The 15046-nt window shown below is 57.6% G+C and overlaps 2 protein-coding genes and 1 long non-coding RNA gene across 4 annotated transcripts; 1 reads left to right on the forward strand and 2 right to left on the reverse strand.

Moving 5' to 3' along the window:
• Nucleotides 1–1091: 1091 nt before the first annotated feature.
• Nucleotides 1092–3341, reverse strand: CDK2AP2 (cyclin dependent kinase 2 associated protein 2). Of its 2 annotated transcripts, none has more exons than XM_008533904.2 (4): nucleotides 2591–3341; nucleotides 2182–2282; nucleotides 1973–2105; nucleotides 1092–1606 (listed from the first exon to the last, which is right to left on the reverse strand). In XM_008533904.2, exons 1-4 carry the CDS (start codon nucleotides 2670–2672, stop codon nucleotides 1539–1541), a joined length of 384 nt encoding a protein of 127 aa, XP_008532126.1. In that variant the 5' UTR covers nucleotides 2673–3341; the 3' UTR covers nucleotides 1092–1538. The 2 variants fall into 2 exon arrangements, with proteins under 2 accessions (XP_008532126.1, XP_008532133.1); XM_008533911.2 differs by having other exon boundaries at nucleotides 2449–3324.
• On the forward strand, nucleotides 3318–6561 carry LOC139074527 (uncharacterized). Its single transcript, XR_011524208.1, has 2 exons — nucleotides 3318–4428; nucleotides 5566–6561. It is a non-coding gene; the product is annotated as an uncharacterized lncRNA (long non-coding RNA).
• A 2204-nt stretch (nucleotides 6562–8765) lies between these two features.
• Nucleotides 8766–13973, reverse strand: CABP2 (calcium binding protein 2). Its single transcript, XM_070564645.1, has 7 exons — nucleotides 13809–13973; nucleotides 12132–12308; nucleotides 11461–11491; nucleotides 10487–10621; nucleotides 9871–9980; nucleotides 9629–9776; nucleotides 8766–9015 (listed from the first exon to the last, which is right to left on the reverse strand). The coding sequence occupies exons 1-7, from the start codon at nucleotides 13971–13973 to the stop codon at nucleotides 8990–8992; spliced, it is 792 nt and encodes a 263-aa protein (XP_070420746.1). The 3' UTR covers nucleotides 8766–8989.
• Between the last annotated feature and the right edge of the window lie 1073 nt (nucleotides 13974–15046).

A 15046-nucleotide genomic window follows, 5' to 3' on the forward strand; every position in this document is an offset into this window, starting at 1 on the left:
CGGCGGAGGGCGGCCTCTGCCTTCCTTCCCCAAGGCAGCGGGGAAGAGGCCGGTCTCCGAATGCGGGCGCTTTTTACTCCCTCTGTGCTCTCTGGGATCCCCGAAACCCTCCAGGTTCCCATCTCCACTCTGGCCGGGCCCTCCGGTTTGCTATGGAAATACGGCAAGCTCCCATCCCCACGCCTCGAACCTGGGACCCAGGGTAGGGGAAATGCCGCACGGCGCCCCTTCCCTGCCCCAGTCTGGTCACAAGCTTGCCTCTGACTTGCCTCTACCCAGGGGCTGGGGTTCCAGCACCCCAGGCCTCTAGGGTCATTCAGCTACACACCCAGGCAGAGGGCTGCAGGCACTCCGAATCCTTGGGATAGCCCCCGAAGGGGGCCCCACCTATACCTTCCGGGTCTACAAGTCTGGCCAACCAGGCACCAGACCCTGGGCAAAGGCTGAGACACGCGAGGGCTGGGCTCATGGGACCACACCCAATCTGCTAGAAGGCCCTGGGACAGTGGATGGCAGCACCCAGCTGGGTCTCACCCATGCTGGAAGCCAGTCCTCTCCCCTTGGCTCTGCTTCCCAGGGGCTGGGGGAGGGAAGCAGCAGCGACCCCCCCCCCCCCCCCGCCTCTCTGAGGAGTCTGAGACCCCGTGTATTCAGAGCCTCCCAGGGCTGATCGAGAGTTTAGGATGTTGGGGCATGTAAGGGTGTGGCTTAAGTGAAATGGCATTTCCACCCTCCAGGCATCAAGGCCCATCCAGAGGATCTAGGCCCAGGCTGGTGACATTGCCCTCCCGCTGTGGAGGCAGCCGAGGCCCTGCACTGCCCCCTGGTGGCAGCACGCGATGGAGAGCAGGGCTCTCAGCTACAGAGCTCAACTCTTTCCACTACTTCCAGCTGGGAAGCTTGAGGGCGAGAGACGGGCAGGGTTCCACCAAGGTCAGTGGCCAGCTGGGGCAAGGCCAACTGTCAGCCTCTCTCTCACCCACTGGACAGGCCCTTCCCCCTCCCCGAGGCTCCTCTCGCCTTCTTTCTTCCTAGCCCTCCCGGGCTTAGCAGAAGTACCAAACTCAAAGATGAAGAGCTGAGAGAACAACTCCAAATTATCTTTTATTTATACAAAAAGGGCATGTTTAGCAAAAGACACACTGAGAAAAGAGTCGCTGTGGCCCAGGAGACAAGGCAGGGAGGTGACAGGCCTTTTGAGGGCCTGCTGGGGAAGAAGGGGTCTGGGAGAAGTGGTGAGAAGTCCTGGGCAAGTGCTGAGTGGTGGGGGCCACCGAAGGGAGAAAGCTCCAGTTGGATCAGCACTGTTGGCAGGTCATGGGTGAAACTCACAGTGACCTCGCTGCTAACTCTCGTGGGGGTCCCAGTTAGTGCTGCCGACTGGAGTGAGAGCCGCCCCCTGGTTCCTGGAGGGCACCCACCAAGGGACACAGGACAGGAAGCCCAGGATGAGAAGTGCAACTCGGGGTGAAGGCCAGGGAGGAGGCGCTCTGCAGTGGCCGGGAAAGGTCCAGATGCTGAGGCGGAGGCGCGTCCTGTTACGTGCGGGCATTCCGCTCTGTCTCTGCCAGGCACTCTCTGACTAGGGCCCGGGCATGGATGATGCCTGGGGTGGGGATGCGGGTGGGGGTGGGGAAGTAACATACAGGGTCTCAGTGATCTCCACAGTCTCACCCCCACCCTCCAGAGGAAGACCTTTCCCTCTCCACCCCCTTTCCTTTCAGTAAAAGGGACGATAATCTAATGAGGCGCTGGATGAGATCAGAGGTTTGGCTAATCCTCAAAATTGCCCTGTTGAAATACAAATTCCCTGGTCCTTCCCTAGAAATTGACTCAATTTCAATTCAATTCAAAATGCCTCTCTGGAGACTGAAATTGGCCCCAGTCTAGGCTTGGCTCAGGGGACCCCCAGATGTCCTTCCGTTCCAGTGTTACTCTCCTGGGCAGCAGGGGTGGGCCTGACCTCACTTACCTCTCTTCAGGCGCTCCATGGCGCTCTTGCTGCCAGCATAGGTAGGCCGGATCTCTTTGCCCATCTCCTCTATGACCGACAGCAGGTCTGTGTAGGTGCTCTGGGAGCCCTGGGCACCAGGTGGCTTCATTGCCTATGTCAAAAGAGAACAGGGCAGTGAGCTCAGGCCACGAGGGGGCCTCCAGTCCCCATCCATAGGCCCCACTCACCTGCACGTAGCCCATGGAAGGCGGTCCAAAGTCGTTAAACAGCGGTCTGAAAGGGGCAGCTGCTCCCGGCACCGAGCCCGACGGCGATGGGACGCTTCCAGCTGCAACACGCGCGGTTAAGAGGTCAGTGCGGGGCAGGGACGCCTCTTCCCAGCGTCCAAGCCCCGGATCGGACTCGCCCGATTCCCTCCAAAGGGATGCTTCATTCCAGGCTGCTCAACTTCAGGGACAAATCCCTCCCACTGAGCTCCACCAACAAGCCCTTACGTGACGACGCCCACTTCACAGGCCAGCAAACTGAGGCTCAGCGAAGGTGGCGGGCAGGCCCAGTATTGCAGAACTCAGGCCGTCTCCTCTTCGAGACCTCGACCGCCCGGGCAGGCGAGCAGGGGTGGAGCTGGATCCTCACCTGTAGGAACCGGGGTGCCGGGCCCAGGAGTGCTGGAGCCGGGGGTGCTGCTGGGGGCGGGGGCGATGGGTTTGTAGGACATCCCCAACTCCTGGGTGCGGCGGACGCCGGCCGGCCGCGCCTCCGCGGTTGGCTGCCTGGCCGCTCAGCCGCGCGCTGATTGGTAAACCGGCTGCACGCCCCTCGTAAATAGAGCTCAGGCCGGAAGGGCGGGCGGCCACGAACGTTCCCTCACTCCCTATTGGCTCGCGGCGATGTCACTCGGGCCTCCTCATTGGCCGAGACCTGCCCCGGCAGGCCGCAACCGCTGCTGATTGGTCTCCGCCTTCCGGACCTCGCACCTGTCTGCTCCGGATTGGGCGGTGGCCGACGCCCTCGGCAATTGGCGAGTTCGCGGCCCGGGCCGGCGCGCTCTCAATCCGATTAGTCTCACGGCCCGAGAGGCGGGGCCTCGGCAGCCCGGACCCGGGTCTGGTCCGCCCGGTTCGCGCCGAGGAGGTCCTCCCGGGCGCAGGCGCCACCCTCACGCCTCACTCGCGCTGCTCCGTACGTCAGCTTCGCGCCGCCCGGTCTCGGTCCAGCTGGCGCTGCTGTCGCCGCCGCCGCCGCCGCCGCCGCCGCCGCCGCCGAGCGCGCCTTCCCTCCGCTCCGGCTGCTGGAGGACGCAGGGCTTTGACGTTTCGAGCCCTGCGCTCCACCCCGTGCGCTTTTACGTCACCTTTCCCCGGTTCAACACCCTTTCCCGAGCCGCGCATGCGCGCTCCGAAAGCCGTCGTTTGTTCCCATGGCAACGGGTCCCTCACCAACGCTACCGCCGCGTCTCTTCTTCCCAATTGCCTCATCCTCGTAGGATGCTTTAGGTCCAAGGGCGACCTCCAAGACCCCACAACCTGCCCCCCGAAGGCTCCACGCCTGCGCCTCACAAGGACAATAGCAGGAACAGCTAACTGTCGTTAAATACTTACTGCACGCCGCGCCCTGTACCAAACGGATCATGGACAAGAGCACCGACTGGAGTCAGACTGAGGATTCGAATCTCACACCACCTCAACCAGCGATTTCCCCTTGGGCAAGTTACTCACCTCGATATGCCTCAGTTTCCCCATATGTAAAATGGGGACGCTAAGAATAACTATCTCACAGGTTGTTGTGTGGATTAAATGAATATTCATAAAGTGCTTATTGTTTCATTGTCCTCTTTCCTACCCATTTCTCCACCCAGAGCCCTCCTCTCAAATCTCATTCCTCACAACCCTAGATCTTAGACTCGCCTCCAGACGCTAACCCTTTCTCCCAGGGTACTTCTCCCCAAAACCTCTCTGGCCTTGTGTACCCTTCAAGCCCCAGGTCTGTAGATTTTCCTCATCCCCAGGCCATTTCTTCACTCAGTCATTTATCCAACAAACATTTTTCTGACTCCGTCCTCCATCCCAAGCTTTGTGCTGGACACAGATGATACGGAAGTGAACTGGCCATGGCCTCTGTCCTCAAGGAGCTCCTAGTCTCAAGCAGAGACAGACAGAGAAGAAAAGGCTTCTTGTATACAGCACATTAGACAATGTGGAGACTGGGATGGGTGCATTACAACTCAGATGAAGGAACTGCCTGGTGACATCACAGAAATCTTCCCAGAGGAGGTGGCATTCAGGTGGTGAATGGACAAATAAACTGATATATCCATCCGGTGGACTATTATTCAGCAATAAAAGGGAATCATCTATCCAGCCGTGAAAAGACAGATAGGCATATTGCTAAGTGAAAGAAGCCAGTCTGGAAAAGCCCCATACCGTATGATTCCAATTGTATGACATTCTGGAGAAGGGAAACTTATACAGAAGGTAAACAATTATGGGTTGCCTGGGGTGTGAGGGGTAGAATTGAATAGGTGAAGCATAGAGGTTAGTTTTTTCTTTTTTTAGGGCACTGAAACTATTCTGTGTGATACTGGTGAATACAAGACATTAAGCATTTGTCAAAGAGTAAACTTTAATGTACGCAAATTTTAAAAATCATTTAGGAGGTCAGGGGATTCCAGGATGGAATGCAGAAGATGGCAAAAGAATCGAGCTGTATTACAAATATATGAAACAGTTTCACTGGAGGGGGTGGGGGGTAAGGTGTGAATCTGGAAATGAGTGGAGTCTGGAAGAATAAAGGCAAAAGGAACTGTGCATAAGCACTGTGCTCTAGTCAATGAACACATTCCCTTCATCACTTCATCACGGGGTGGTACCGCATCGCAAGGTGTGGGGTAACAATGTTGCAACCACTGCGCATGTACAGAGGAATTGAAAATTAAGTAAATGTAGGGTGCATGATTCCTCACTGTTGGAATGAGAAATTACAGGTAAGCAGGGGAGGGGGCTAGAATGATCCATGTGGTAATGGATTGGAGTTGGAGACGTCAGCATGAGCTCATGTTTAGCTTAAGATGGATACAGTTGGTTACATACAGAAATATTTAAAAATGTATATAATCACAGGTTAGTGTCCATACGTATCCCCCCACTCTATTTGAGGCCTAGAAGGAACCTAGTGCCCAGATCTTGGTTTCTAATACTGTTCTCCAATAAAATGAACTAGAGTTCCTTGGAGAAATAGCTGATTCTAGGATCAGGGTGGGAAATATACAACATGCTCCTGGAGCATCTGGTAGGGTCAGAAAGCAAGAAAATGCAAAAAACCCCCCAAAACACCACAAACCCAGACCCCCACAAGGATGGGCGTATGTCAAAGGGACACAGGAGCCAACTAAAAGATCTTCTAAGGACCAAAGCTGGAGAAATTTGAACAAAAGAAAATAGTACTGAGTTACAATTTGTATAAAATAAGTTCTACGAGCCCCTACTGATAAAAATAGATGATTGAATAAATAAATAAGTGGGGGAGAAGAGACAAATCGGTAGGGAAGGATTCCAGGGAATTGATGTAGAGATTCTGCCCATAATGAGGATTATAATCTCTCACCCCTCCAGTGTGGGCTGTGCTTCGTGACTCCCGGAGAAAGAAAAAGAGTAATTTTGTAGTTCAGAAACCTGACAAACATGACCTCAAGCCAGGTGACCAAGGTCGACATCAATAGTGACGTCATGCTGATAGTATGTATGCGCCCTTTATATCATGGGAAGGAAGGGCACTTCATCTCCATGGTCTTCGTCCCCCAACCCATAATCCCAGACTGATCATGAGAAAAACATCAGACAAATCCCAATTTCGGGATATTCTGTGAATTACCTGACCAGTCCTCCTCAAAACTATCAAGATCATTAAAAAACAAGGAAAGTCTGAGAAACCAGAACAACCAAGAGGAGCCTAAGGAGACTGGATGCCTAATGATATGTGGTGTCCTAGACGGCGTTCTGGAACAGAAGAAGGACAATCAGGGAAAAGCTGATGAAATCTGCATAGAATGTGGACCTTAGTTCACGGCAATGGATCAGTGTTCGTTCATTAACTGTGACAAACGTACGGTTCCAATGTCAGATGTTAACCAGCACAAACACCCACTGTGTTTTAGACACCAGGAGCAAAGCAGCGACAACTGTTCTCATTCAAGCCACTCCCATTTCTCCCTCGTGCGATGGTTAATTTTATCTCGACTTGAGTGGGTCATGGGGTGCCCAGATATTTGTTCAAACATTATTCCGGGTGTGTCTGTGAGGGGGTTTCTGGATGAGACTAACACCCACTGAACTGGTGGAGAAAGTAAAGCAGATTGCCATTCCCAGTGTGGGTGGGCCTCACCCAATCAGTTGAAGATCTGAATGGAACAAAAAGGCTGGGCTGACTGTCGAACCGCGACATCAGTCTTCTCCTGCCCTCAGACTGGAACTTACATCATTGACTTTCCTGGTTCTCAGGCCTTCGGGCTTGGACTGAACCTACATTGCCAGCTCTCCCTGATCTGTAGCTTGCTGACATAATTGATGAGCCAATTCATTACAATAAATATCTTTGTACACACACAGACACACACATCTATTGGTTCTGCTTTTCTGGAAAGCCTTGACTAACACACAGGAGAAGGTGGGGGTGGGGTATACAGGAACTCCCCGTGCTATCTGCTATCTTCAGAATAATTCTGTCAACCTAGAACTGTTCTAAACGAAGATAAGTGGATGTAATATCTTGATCTGGGTGATGGTTGCCTGGGCGCATGTGCTTGTAAAAATTCATTGAGCTGTGCGCTTAAGATTTATGCACCTTACTGAGTGTATGTTATACTCAAACTATCTTAAATGGACTTAATGTAAAAATCTGAATTTACAGTTTCTCTTGGAAAACCAGCAGATCTTGTAGCTCCGGGCTGCTCCAACTGGCAACGGTCGATGGAGCTGCGACAGGTGCCCCGTTTAGGTGGGGAAGGGGCTCTTGGTTCAGCACAGTGTCCACCTGCCCGCTCTTCCTTCCCAGCCCTGGTCCTGGGTCCAGCTGTTGTCTGTTGGGACCTTCTGGGCTAGAAGCCTTTTGGGAGTGGGAGGGCATGTGTGAGATTTGGGGGAGCCGTGGGCATTTTGGTGCCAGCACACACACTGCAGCCAATTAAGACCATCCCGCCAACCGCACCCCCGTGCCCCGCCCCAACCACAGAGCCCGAGAGGCTGGGGCCAGGGGGTAGTGGGAGGCTGACTGTGAGCGGGGTTTGGTCTTCCCCTACGCTCACCCATCATTACCGCCGGCCCCTGCAGAGGGGAGGCAGTGCCGTCTGCGCCAGCCGATGGAGGGCAGTGGGAGGGAGCTTGGGCCGTGGCTCCCAGAGAAGCTGCAGTGTTGGGGCAGTGCCTCCTCATCCCTGCCTGACTGGCTGGAGAGATCCCCTAATTGAGGATTAAGGATTAATTGGAATCTGCCGGGCGAGTGATGCTGAGGCTGCTGCAGCCAGCCCTGGCACCTCGGCGTCCAGGCTCAGGGCTGGGCGGGGCCCTGGCAGCCGCCCACCTGCTCTGTCCAAAGGCCATCTTGTTGGCAGCAGTGATGTGAGGACCCGGCACAGGTGCTGAAAGCTCCCACCCCTTCTTGACCAGGAGGTCAGGGCCCCTCCTCCCTCCAAGCAGGCGGCAGCGGTGGCGGGTCAGGCAGTGCTCTGCGGACCAGGCCTTTGCTGTAGAGGCTGAGATGCGTCCTGAGTCCACTCTGACCCTGAGGCACCTTCTCCTGTGGGCACTGTGATTTTAGAGGCCCTGGATCCGGCTGTAAATCCCACCTCCTCTTCATCCTAATTGCGTGTGATTTTATGCCAGGCCCTCATCCTCCTGCAGCCTTCTGGTGCCAGGCAGGGGGGCTGGATTAACCTGGGGGCAATGGAGGATCATGGCCAGTTCCTAAACAGGAGTGTGACAAAATGCAAATGGCATTTTAGAAAGAATAATCTGGCAGCGTGTGCTGCATGGACTGGCGGGGAGGCTGTGTGGCCCCTAGCAAGCCGGTTAGACTCGGCTTCTCGGTTTCCTTGATCTGGAAAATGGGGCTAAGAAGATCACGGCAGGGTTGGAGTGAAGAGACGTGTCATTTGGGTCCCCCAGGAAGCAGACACTGAGCTGAAGGTGAGAATGCAAGAAAGAGAAAGAGCAGGGAAGGAGGCCTCGGGGAAGAGCTCTGATCTGCGGCCGGATGACCACGCCACGGCTACCCCAGGGGGCTTGGAGAGAGACCGCCTAAGAGAGGAGCCTTGCATTAGGCAGAAACGTGTGTCCTCGCCCCCGCTGTGCTCAGTCAGTGCCTGGGGGCTCCTAGAAACAGCGAGGTGACAGTGCAAAAGCTGAGGTGTATCCCAAAGGGGCCAATGGCCAGAGCTTGTCAGCTAACGAATTCCTCCCAGCTGACCGGCAAGTTCTTTATGGAAGGGAGCTCTAAGTAGCACCCCTCCGAGAGCAAATGAGATCCAGCTTGGGAAAAGCCCCCACGCACTTGCGCCACCCTGCAATGTCATCCTGGATCTGTCAGGAGCTATTCACAGGATGAGGGGCTGATGCCCACCCAGCTCTGGCAGAAGCGAGTTGGGTTTACTCATCCAGGGATGTTCCCCCACACTTGCTCAGGGCAGGGCCCAGGATCCGGAGAGGGCCCCTGTCCACCCGGAGTTCACAGTCGAGGGGGCTTGTGACCCAGGACTTAACTTTTGGAGGCCAAATACGGGGTCCTCCAGGACAAAGAAGTGAGAGGTGGAGGCCATCTCCCCAGGCCCGAAGATACTTTATTGTCAGAAGAACAGGCATGGGCAAGGGGGCTTGATGGAGGGGTGCGCATGGGGTGAGGGCAGGCAAAGGCATTGAACACAGGCAGGGGGTGGGGAGGAGTGGTGGAGGGTCCCAGTTGGAGGCAGTGGGCTTCCAGGGACACACTGGCAGGCAGTGGCTGTGGTCCCAAGTCCTGTCTGCTGCCTCCAGCTTCTGTGCAGGCTCAGCGAGACATCATTCGCACAAACTCTGCCAGGACAAAGCCAAGGTTTCGGGTCTGCTCTCTGGATCCCAATAGGAGTGAGGCCAATATACTGGCCTTGAAGTGGGAAGGAGTGCAGCCAAGGGCAGGGCCTGCGAAGGAGTCCCCTGGATCTGGTAGGGAATAATAGGCCTCTGGGCTAGGAAGAGGGGCTTTGTCTCAGGGACAAAAAAATTCTTGTAACCGAACCTATTTTCCTCTTTGCTTTGGTTGCTAGGAAGCTCAGGAACAACTTTGAAGCCTACTTCAGGGAATTTCTACATACTGATTTTCCTAGGCTTCCTATTATTTATTCCTTGTTTTCCCTCTGTGGGAATGCAGTGTAGAGGAAGAGCTGGGTTCTGGTCAGGATACCTGGATTCATGTCTTAGTTCCGTCCACTTCTTTTGCTAAGCATTGACACTTTCCTAAAAACTGACTGTCTTTTCCTGCTTATGGGGATAATAACAGTTCCTTTCTCCTGGGTTCTCGTGATAATTAAGTGGGAGACAACGTAGATGTGCTCAGCACAGGGCCTGGCACACCGCGATAATGCTCCTTTTGCCATTTCTTTATCTGTTAAAAACCTTCCCGGGCGTGTGGCGCCGAGCGTGGCGGTACCTTCAAAGTCGATCAGGCCGTCCCCGTTGAGGTCAGTGTCTTGGAGGATCTCGTCCACCTCCCGCTGGCTGAGGCGCTCCCCCAGCAGAGCCTTGAGGGCCGCCCGGAGCTCACCTAAGCTGATGCAGCCGTCCCCGTTGGTGTCGAACTGCGGTGGCGTTGGGCGGGGCACTGGGTCACCAACCCGATCACTCACTCACTCACTCCGCCCCGGCCCGCCCTCCAGCCCCGGCCGGCCGCACCTCCCGGAAGGCATCCCGCAGCTCGCGCACGCCGATCATGTCCGCCGTCTCTGCCAGCAGCTTGGGGCCCATCAGCTCCACGAAGTCTTCAAAGTCCACCTTCCCGCCACCTGGGGGCCACGCCCATCAGAGACCCCACCCATCAGAGACCCCAGGCCAGCAGAGGCCCCTGCCCAGCCCTGGCCCTCTCTCTTCTTCCCCCACCCCTCCCCTCTTCCCCTCCTCTCCCCCAACCTGAGCCTCCTCGGACCCCACCCCCACCCCCCCGCGTCTGGACCATCTGTGTTTCACGATGGCTTTCCCTAATTGTCCTGAAGAGTTCCATTGGGTCCAAGTCCTAGCTCCAATGACCTGGCTGTGTGACCTTAGGCAAGTCACAGAACCGTTCAGAAATTCAGTGTCCTCATCTAAAAAATGGGGATGATGGTCCTTGTCCCACCCACCTCACAGGAGGTGGTGAGATTCTCTGGAGGCAGAGACCTCACCTTGAGAATGACCAAGGTACCGGGTTCTGGGGCCAACCTGTGTGGCACCTCAGTTTCCCAGGCTGCCCAGCTGCCTGGCCATGGCCATGGCTTCTGGAGAACCGCAGGTGGGGGGGGTCTGAGGCACATACTGATCTTCTGTGAAATCTCGATGAGCTCCATCTCGGTGGGCATGTAGCCCAGTGTCCGCATGCAGGCACCCAGCTCCCGGTAGCCGATGTAGCCGTCCCGGTCTCGGTCAAACTCCTGGAAGGCGGCCTGCAGCTCTGGCGGGCAGGGCAAGGTCAGTCCTTCTCTCATGTGCCCCTGGACCCCGGCCTGGACCAGCGCAACCTCCTCCCCTTGGCCCAATTGTTACCTCCTTCTAAACATCAGTTTCTCTTTGCTGCCTCAGGGCCTTTGTGCATGCTATTCCTATAATTCATTCTTTCAGCAAATATTTGAGGATCATCTACTATGTGCTGAGCTTTACTCTAGGTACTGAGGATATGGCAGTGAAGAGAGAGAGAGAGAGATAGAAGAAGGAAGGAAGGAAGGGAGAAGGAGGGAGGGAGGGAGGGAGGGAAGGAAGGAAGGAAGGAAGGAAAGAAGAGGGAGAAACATCCCTGACCTCATGGAGCTCACATTCTGGAACACTCTCCCCTCCCCTTTGGTCCTTATGTCACCTACTCCCGGAAGTCTTCCCTCTAAATTCTGTCCCTTCCTGCCCTCGAGAGCACTTAGCGCCCTTTGTGTTTGTGGTTGACTTATCGACGCCTGTCTCCAGAGGCCATGGGCCATGTCTGTCCAGTTTACCGAGGCTCCCAGTGCTCAGCACAGGGCCGGGCACACAGTGGGCACCAGGGGGTGTTTGTTGAATGAACAAATATAAAAGTGGCTCGTGACCACCTGGCAAAGGAGACCAGGGAACCGACAGCTGGAGGTTCTGTCACCCCTCCCTGCTCAGTCTTGTTCCCATCTCCTCCAGAGAGTCCCCTGCGGCCTTCTTGATGCTCCTAGTTCCTCCTGGAGACTGCTGAGGCCCCCGTCCGAGGCCACCCCACCCTGTGTGCCCCACCCTATGCCCACCCTCCCAGAAACCCTAGTTCTTTCCCGAACCCTTTACCTTCGATCTCCTCTGGCCGCAGCTCCCGGTCCTGAGGGGGCACAGAGGGGTTAAGAATTCCCTGAACCACCCAGGCACCTGCCCTCTTCCTTCTTGTTCTTTGGGGCTCCCCACTCAGCCCCCCACAACATGCATGCACAAGGCCTGTGTCTGTCCGACACTGCTCAGCCCTGGCTCCTCCCATGCACTCCTGCTGACTGGCGTGGGTGTCTTGGGTCCCCCCTTCCCTGCCCCTGCCCAGACTTCTCCCAGGGCCTCTTCCCCCAACCTCCCTCCCACCCCTTCCCGTCTTCTAGGGCACAGGGCTCCACTTGCCAGAGGAGGGTCTGGCGTTGGGCAGAACCTCAGGCTTGACCCTTGGGACCTCAATGTCACTATATGTCTCTCTTGTTCTCTCTCTGGCCCTCTCCTGGGGGCCCTGCCACCTCCCTGCCCATCTCCTTGGTGGTTGTCTCTGAGGTTTCTCTGGGTCTCTCTCTGCCCTCTCTTCTCTCTTCCCTGGCATGTCCCCGGGGTCTTTCCCAACTCTGATCTGGTTTCTGTTTCTCTATTCCTCTTGGCCCCCCGACCCCCGGGTCAGTGGGCCTTTGCTCTGATGTCCCCATCAATCCTCTCCCCATTACTCAGGGAGAGGCAGAGCGAGGGGGCAGCAGGCGGGCGGCCGTACATACGAGCTGGGTGACGGCGATGCTGGGGCGCAGGAAGATGCAGGCGGGGCCCACCAGCCTGTTGAGCACCGCGTAGCCCTGGAGGCCCGGCCTGGGGCCCCCCTGATCCTCAGGGCTGGGCCTGGGGCCGGGGCTGTGGTGGGAGCCCCCTGAGGGGCAGCTGGGCCACTGCCAGCGGTCCTGCGGCAGAGCCGGCCATGAGCTGGGGCAGTGGCCACTCACCCCCTCACTCATCAGCCTCTCCTGTTATTGGAACCCAGCACAGGACAGCAGGGGCCCTCACCCATCAACACTAGGCTGGAAGAGTCTACCCTTTTCCTGTTTGGCTGGGCAAACCAAGGCCCAGAAAGGACAAGGGACTCAGCCAAAGTCACTCAGAAAGCCAGTGGCAGAGTGGGACCTTGACCTCAAGCCCTGTGCCTCCCAGGTCAAGACTGACCAGCAGGGAGCAGGGACGGCAGTAGGGACGGGGCAGCTGGATGGGCAGCGAGGGGCCCGAGGGGCTTGGCAGGGGAGGCCCAGTGGTCCACAGGAGCCAAGGTCAGGATGGGCCAGAGTCGGGGGGCTTCCAGGGAAAACCTCAGTCTAGGATGGTGGGAGCCAGCCCCTCCATCCCACGGCTGTGCCCTCCCTCTCACCCCATCCCAGCCCTTACCCAGGGCTCTGCCCACCGCGCCTGACACTTCCAGGGTCCAGCCCAGCCTCCTGGCCTTGACTTCTCCCCCCTTAGCCCTCCTACCTTGGGTCCCCGATGTCGGGGCCGCTTGGCACAGTTTCCCATGGGCCCCTGAACCATGCTAGGCCTGGAGTCCGGGGGGCACCGAGGGCTGGGCCTCACTGCATGCTGCGGGCTCCCGCCAGCCCCCAGCCACTCCCAGTGAGAGTCTGGGAGCAATGCAGGGGATTTTCCTAGGGTTTTGTGGGCAAGATCGGGGGCGGGTGGGCAGGCGGGGAGCCCTGGGCACGGGGGCTCGGGTCCTAATCCAGGATTATCTCTGGGCATCTCTGCTGGTGAGGGGGGCCACTCAGGGCCCAAGGCCCCCTGGAAGGCACAGCCTTCCCATGCTCACCCTGAGGGTCTTCCAGACACCCCCCCCCCCTCCAGCACCCTTCTCCCCCAACCCCTGCCCCTAATCTCTCCCAATCAGGAGAGCTCTGCTGTCTTCAGAAGCAGGGCCTGGACCTCGGAGCAGGGAACCGGGTGCCTGGGGTGCCAGGGCGGCTGGGGCATCTCTCCCCTCCTAATGGCAGACGATACCGGGTGGTATGAACTTGGCAGACCCTCCCCCACTGCCTGTCTTGGGAGAGGAGGCAACCTCGGCCCAGCCCAGGAGGCCCCTGGCCCTCCCCTCGGAGCACTGCCCAGCCCGCCTGCCCTCGGCAGTCCTGCCTGGACCAGCCCCCCACTCTTGCGCTCAGGTGAGGAGCTGAAGGGGTCTGACTCAGGGTGCCATGGGCTGGCAGCAGGGCTCACTGAGGACTGAAGAAGGGAGGGACACCAACCTCCCTCCTGGGCAGCTGACCGACTGCCTGACCCCTGCATCAACATGCATGTCCGGGGTCGCCTCCCTGGGCTCGGCCCTGGGTCTGTCCTATTGGGCCCCAGTGGGGTGTGGGGTCCCTGCTGTTCCCTCACCATCCCCTCAGTTGAGGGTGGCCCCACGCTCCTGTCCCATTTACCCGCCCATAGGCCGCCTGCACCCGGGCCTCGAGCTCCCGGAGGAGTGCCCGCCGCCTGGTGGCTGCTGGGCTGGCAAGGGCCTGGCTGGGCCCTGAAGTGCCGTCAGCGGGGCTGGGGTCGCCCATGGGGAGGCTGCCATCTGCCGGGCCCTGGGGAAGGGCCATGGAGACCAGGGCTTGGCACCGCCTGCCGGCTAGGGGACACCGCCCCACTCCGGTCACTTGGGTCTTCCCATTCCTGTGGGAGGGTGGCTTAGTGGGCCACTGTGGGTGTGGTCCCACAGGGTCCCCGCTGCTCTTCTCCCTGTTCCTCCCTCCATGGACTGGTAGGGTCCAAGCCCCCCAAGTCCCATATCTTTCCTGACTCTCCATGCCCCTGACACAGCCCCTCCCTGAAACTCTAGCCTTGCCCCCACCTCGCCACCCTCCAGCCTTCACGCTGGCCACAGACTGCGCCCTGGAGCTCCACCGGCCCGTCCTTGCAGACCCCTAGTCACCTGGCTTCTCTCTCTCATGGTCTCTGTGCTTCCTCATATCCCCTCCTGCCAGCATCTCCCACCCAGCTTCTGCTGACCTCCAACCTCCAGCTTCTCAGGGGAAAGTGGGGAGGTGGGCCAGCAGCCCCTACTGGCCTCTCGCGCCCCCTTGTTATGCCCTTGGGCCACTTACCGCCCAGCCGTCTGCTCCTTACCTCCCAGAATGAGGTCAGTTGTCCTGCCCCGGCCCTGCTCCAGGCCCCTCATAATTTATTCACCTGCACCCCACCCCCCAGCCTTTATCCAAGGGAACCAGATCCTGCCAGACACCTGCCACCTGAGATGGTGGCTCTGGCCTCTCTCTCAGCCACAGGTGGCCATCCATTCATGTATTCCCTTTGCAAACATTTGAGGCCAACTGGGACCCAGTCCTGGGCTAGCTGCTGGGGCTCACACAACTGACCCAGAAAAGGGCCACCAGACAGTCTCCAAGTGCTTGGGGACACTGACCCGAGCATCAGAGAGGCTTCATGGAGGAGGTGAGGGTATAGGGCAACATTCTATGCATTGCCCACCAATGTCCAGCCCGTGCTTGGCCCTGGGCGAGCACTGGGGTCCATGGAAGGCATCAGCCATGGACTTGGAGTGTCCCAGGCACTGGAATCCTAGCGGGTATGTTGGGTGGAAGCCCTTAGGAGGGAGGGAGGGGTCAATAGCCCCTGGAGAGGGGATGAGTTGCAAAAGTTTGGAGAAAATTTCAGA

Source organism: Equus przewalskii, chromosome 11, assembly GCF_037783145.1.
Source record: "Equus przewalskii isolate Varuska chromosome 11, EquPr2, whole genome shotgun sequence".
NCBI lineage: Eukaryota > Metazoa > Chordata > Mammalia > Perissodactyla > Equidae > Equus > Equus przewalskii.

Coding starts and splice junctions, on each gene's coding strand:
- CDK2AP2 (XM_008533904.2), bottom strand. CDS start 2,672: ATGTCCTACAAACCCATCGCCCCCGCCCCCAGCAGCACCCCCGGCTCC. Junction 2,106..2,181: donor CTTCCATGGGCTACGTGCAG/GTGAGTGGGGCC, acceptor CTTTTGACATAG/GCAATGAAGCCACCTGGTGC. Junction 1,607..1,972: donor CATGGAGCGCCTGAAGAGAG/GTAAGTGAGGTC, acceptor TCCCCACCCCAG/GCATCATCCATGCCCGGGCC.
- CABP2 (XM_070564645.1), bottom strand. CDS start 13,973: ATGGCCCTTCCCCAGGGCCCGGCAGATGGCAGCCTCCCCATGGGCGAC. Junction 11,492..12,131: donor GCATCGCCGTCACCCAGCTC/GTATGTACGGCC, acceptor GTGCCCCCTCAG/GACCGGGAGCTGCGGCCAGA. Junction 9,777..9,870: donor TGCGGGATGCCTTCCGGGAG/GTGCGGCCGGCC, acceptor ACGCCACCGCAG/TTCGACACCAACGGGGACGG.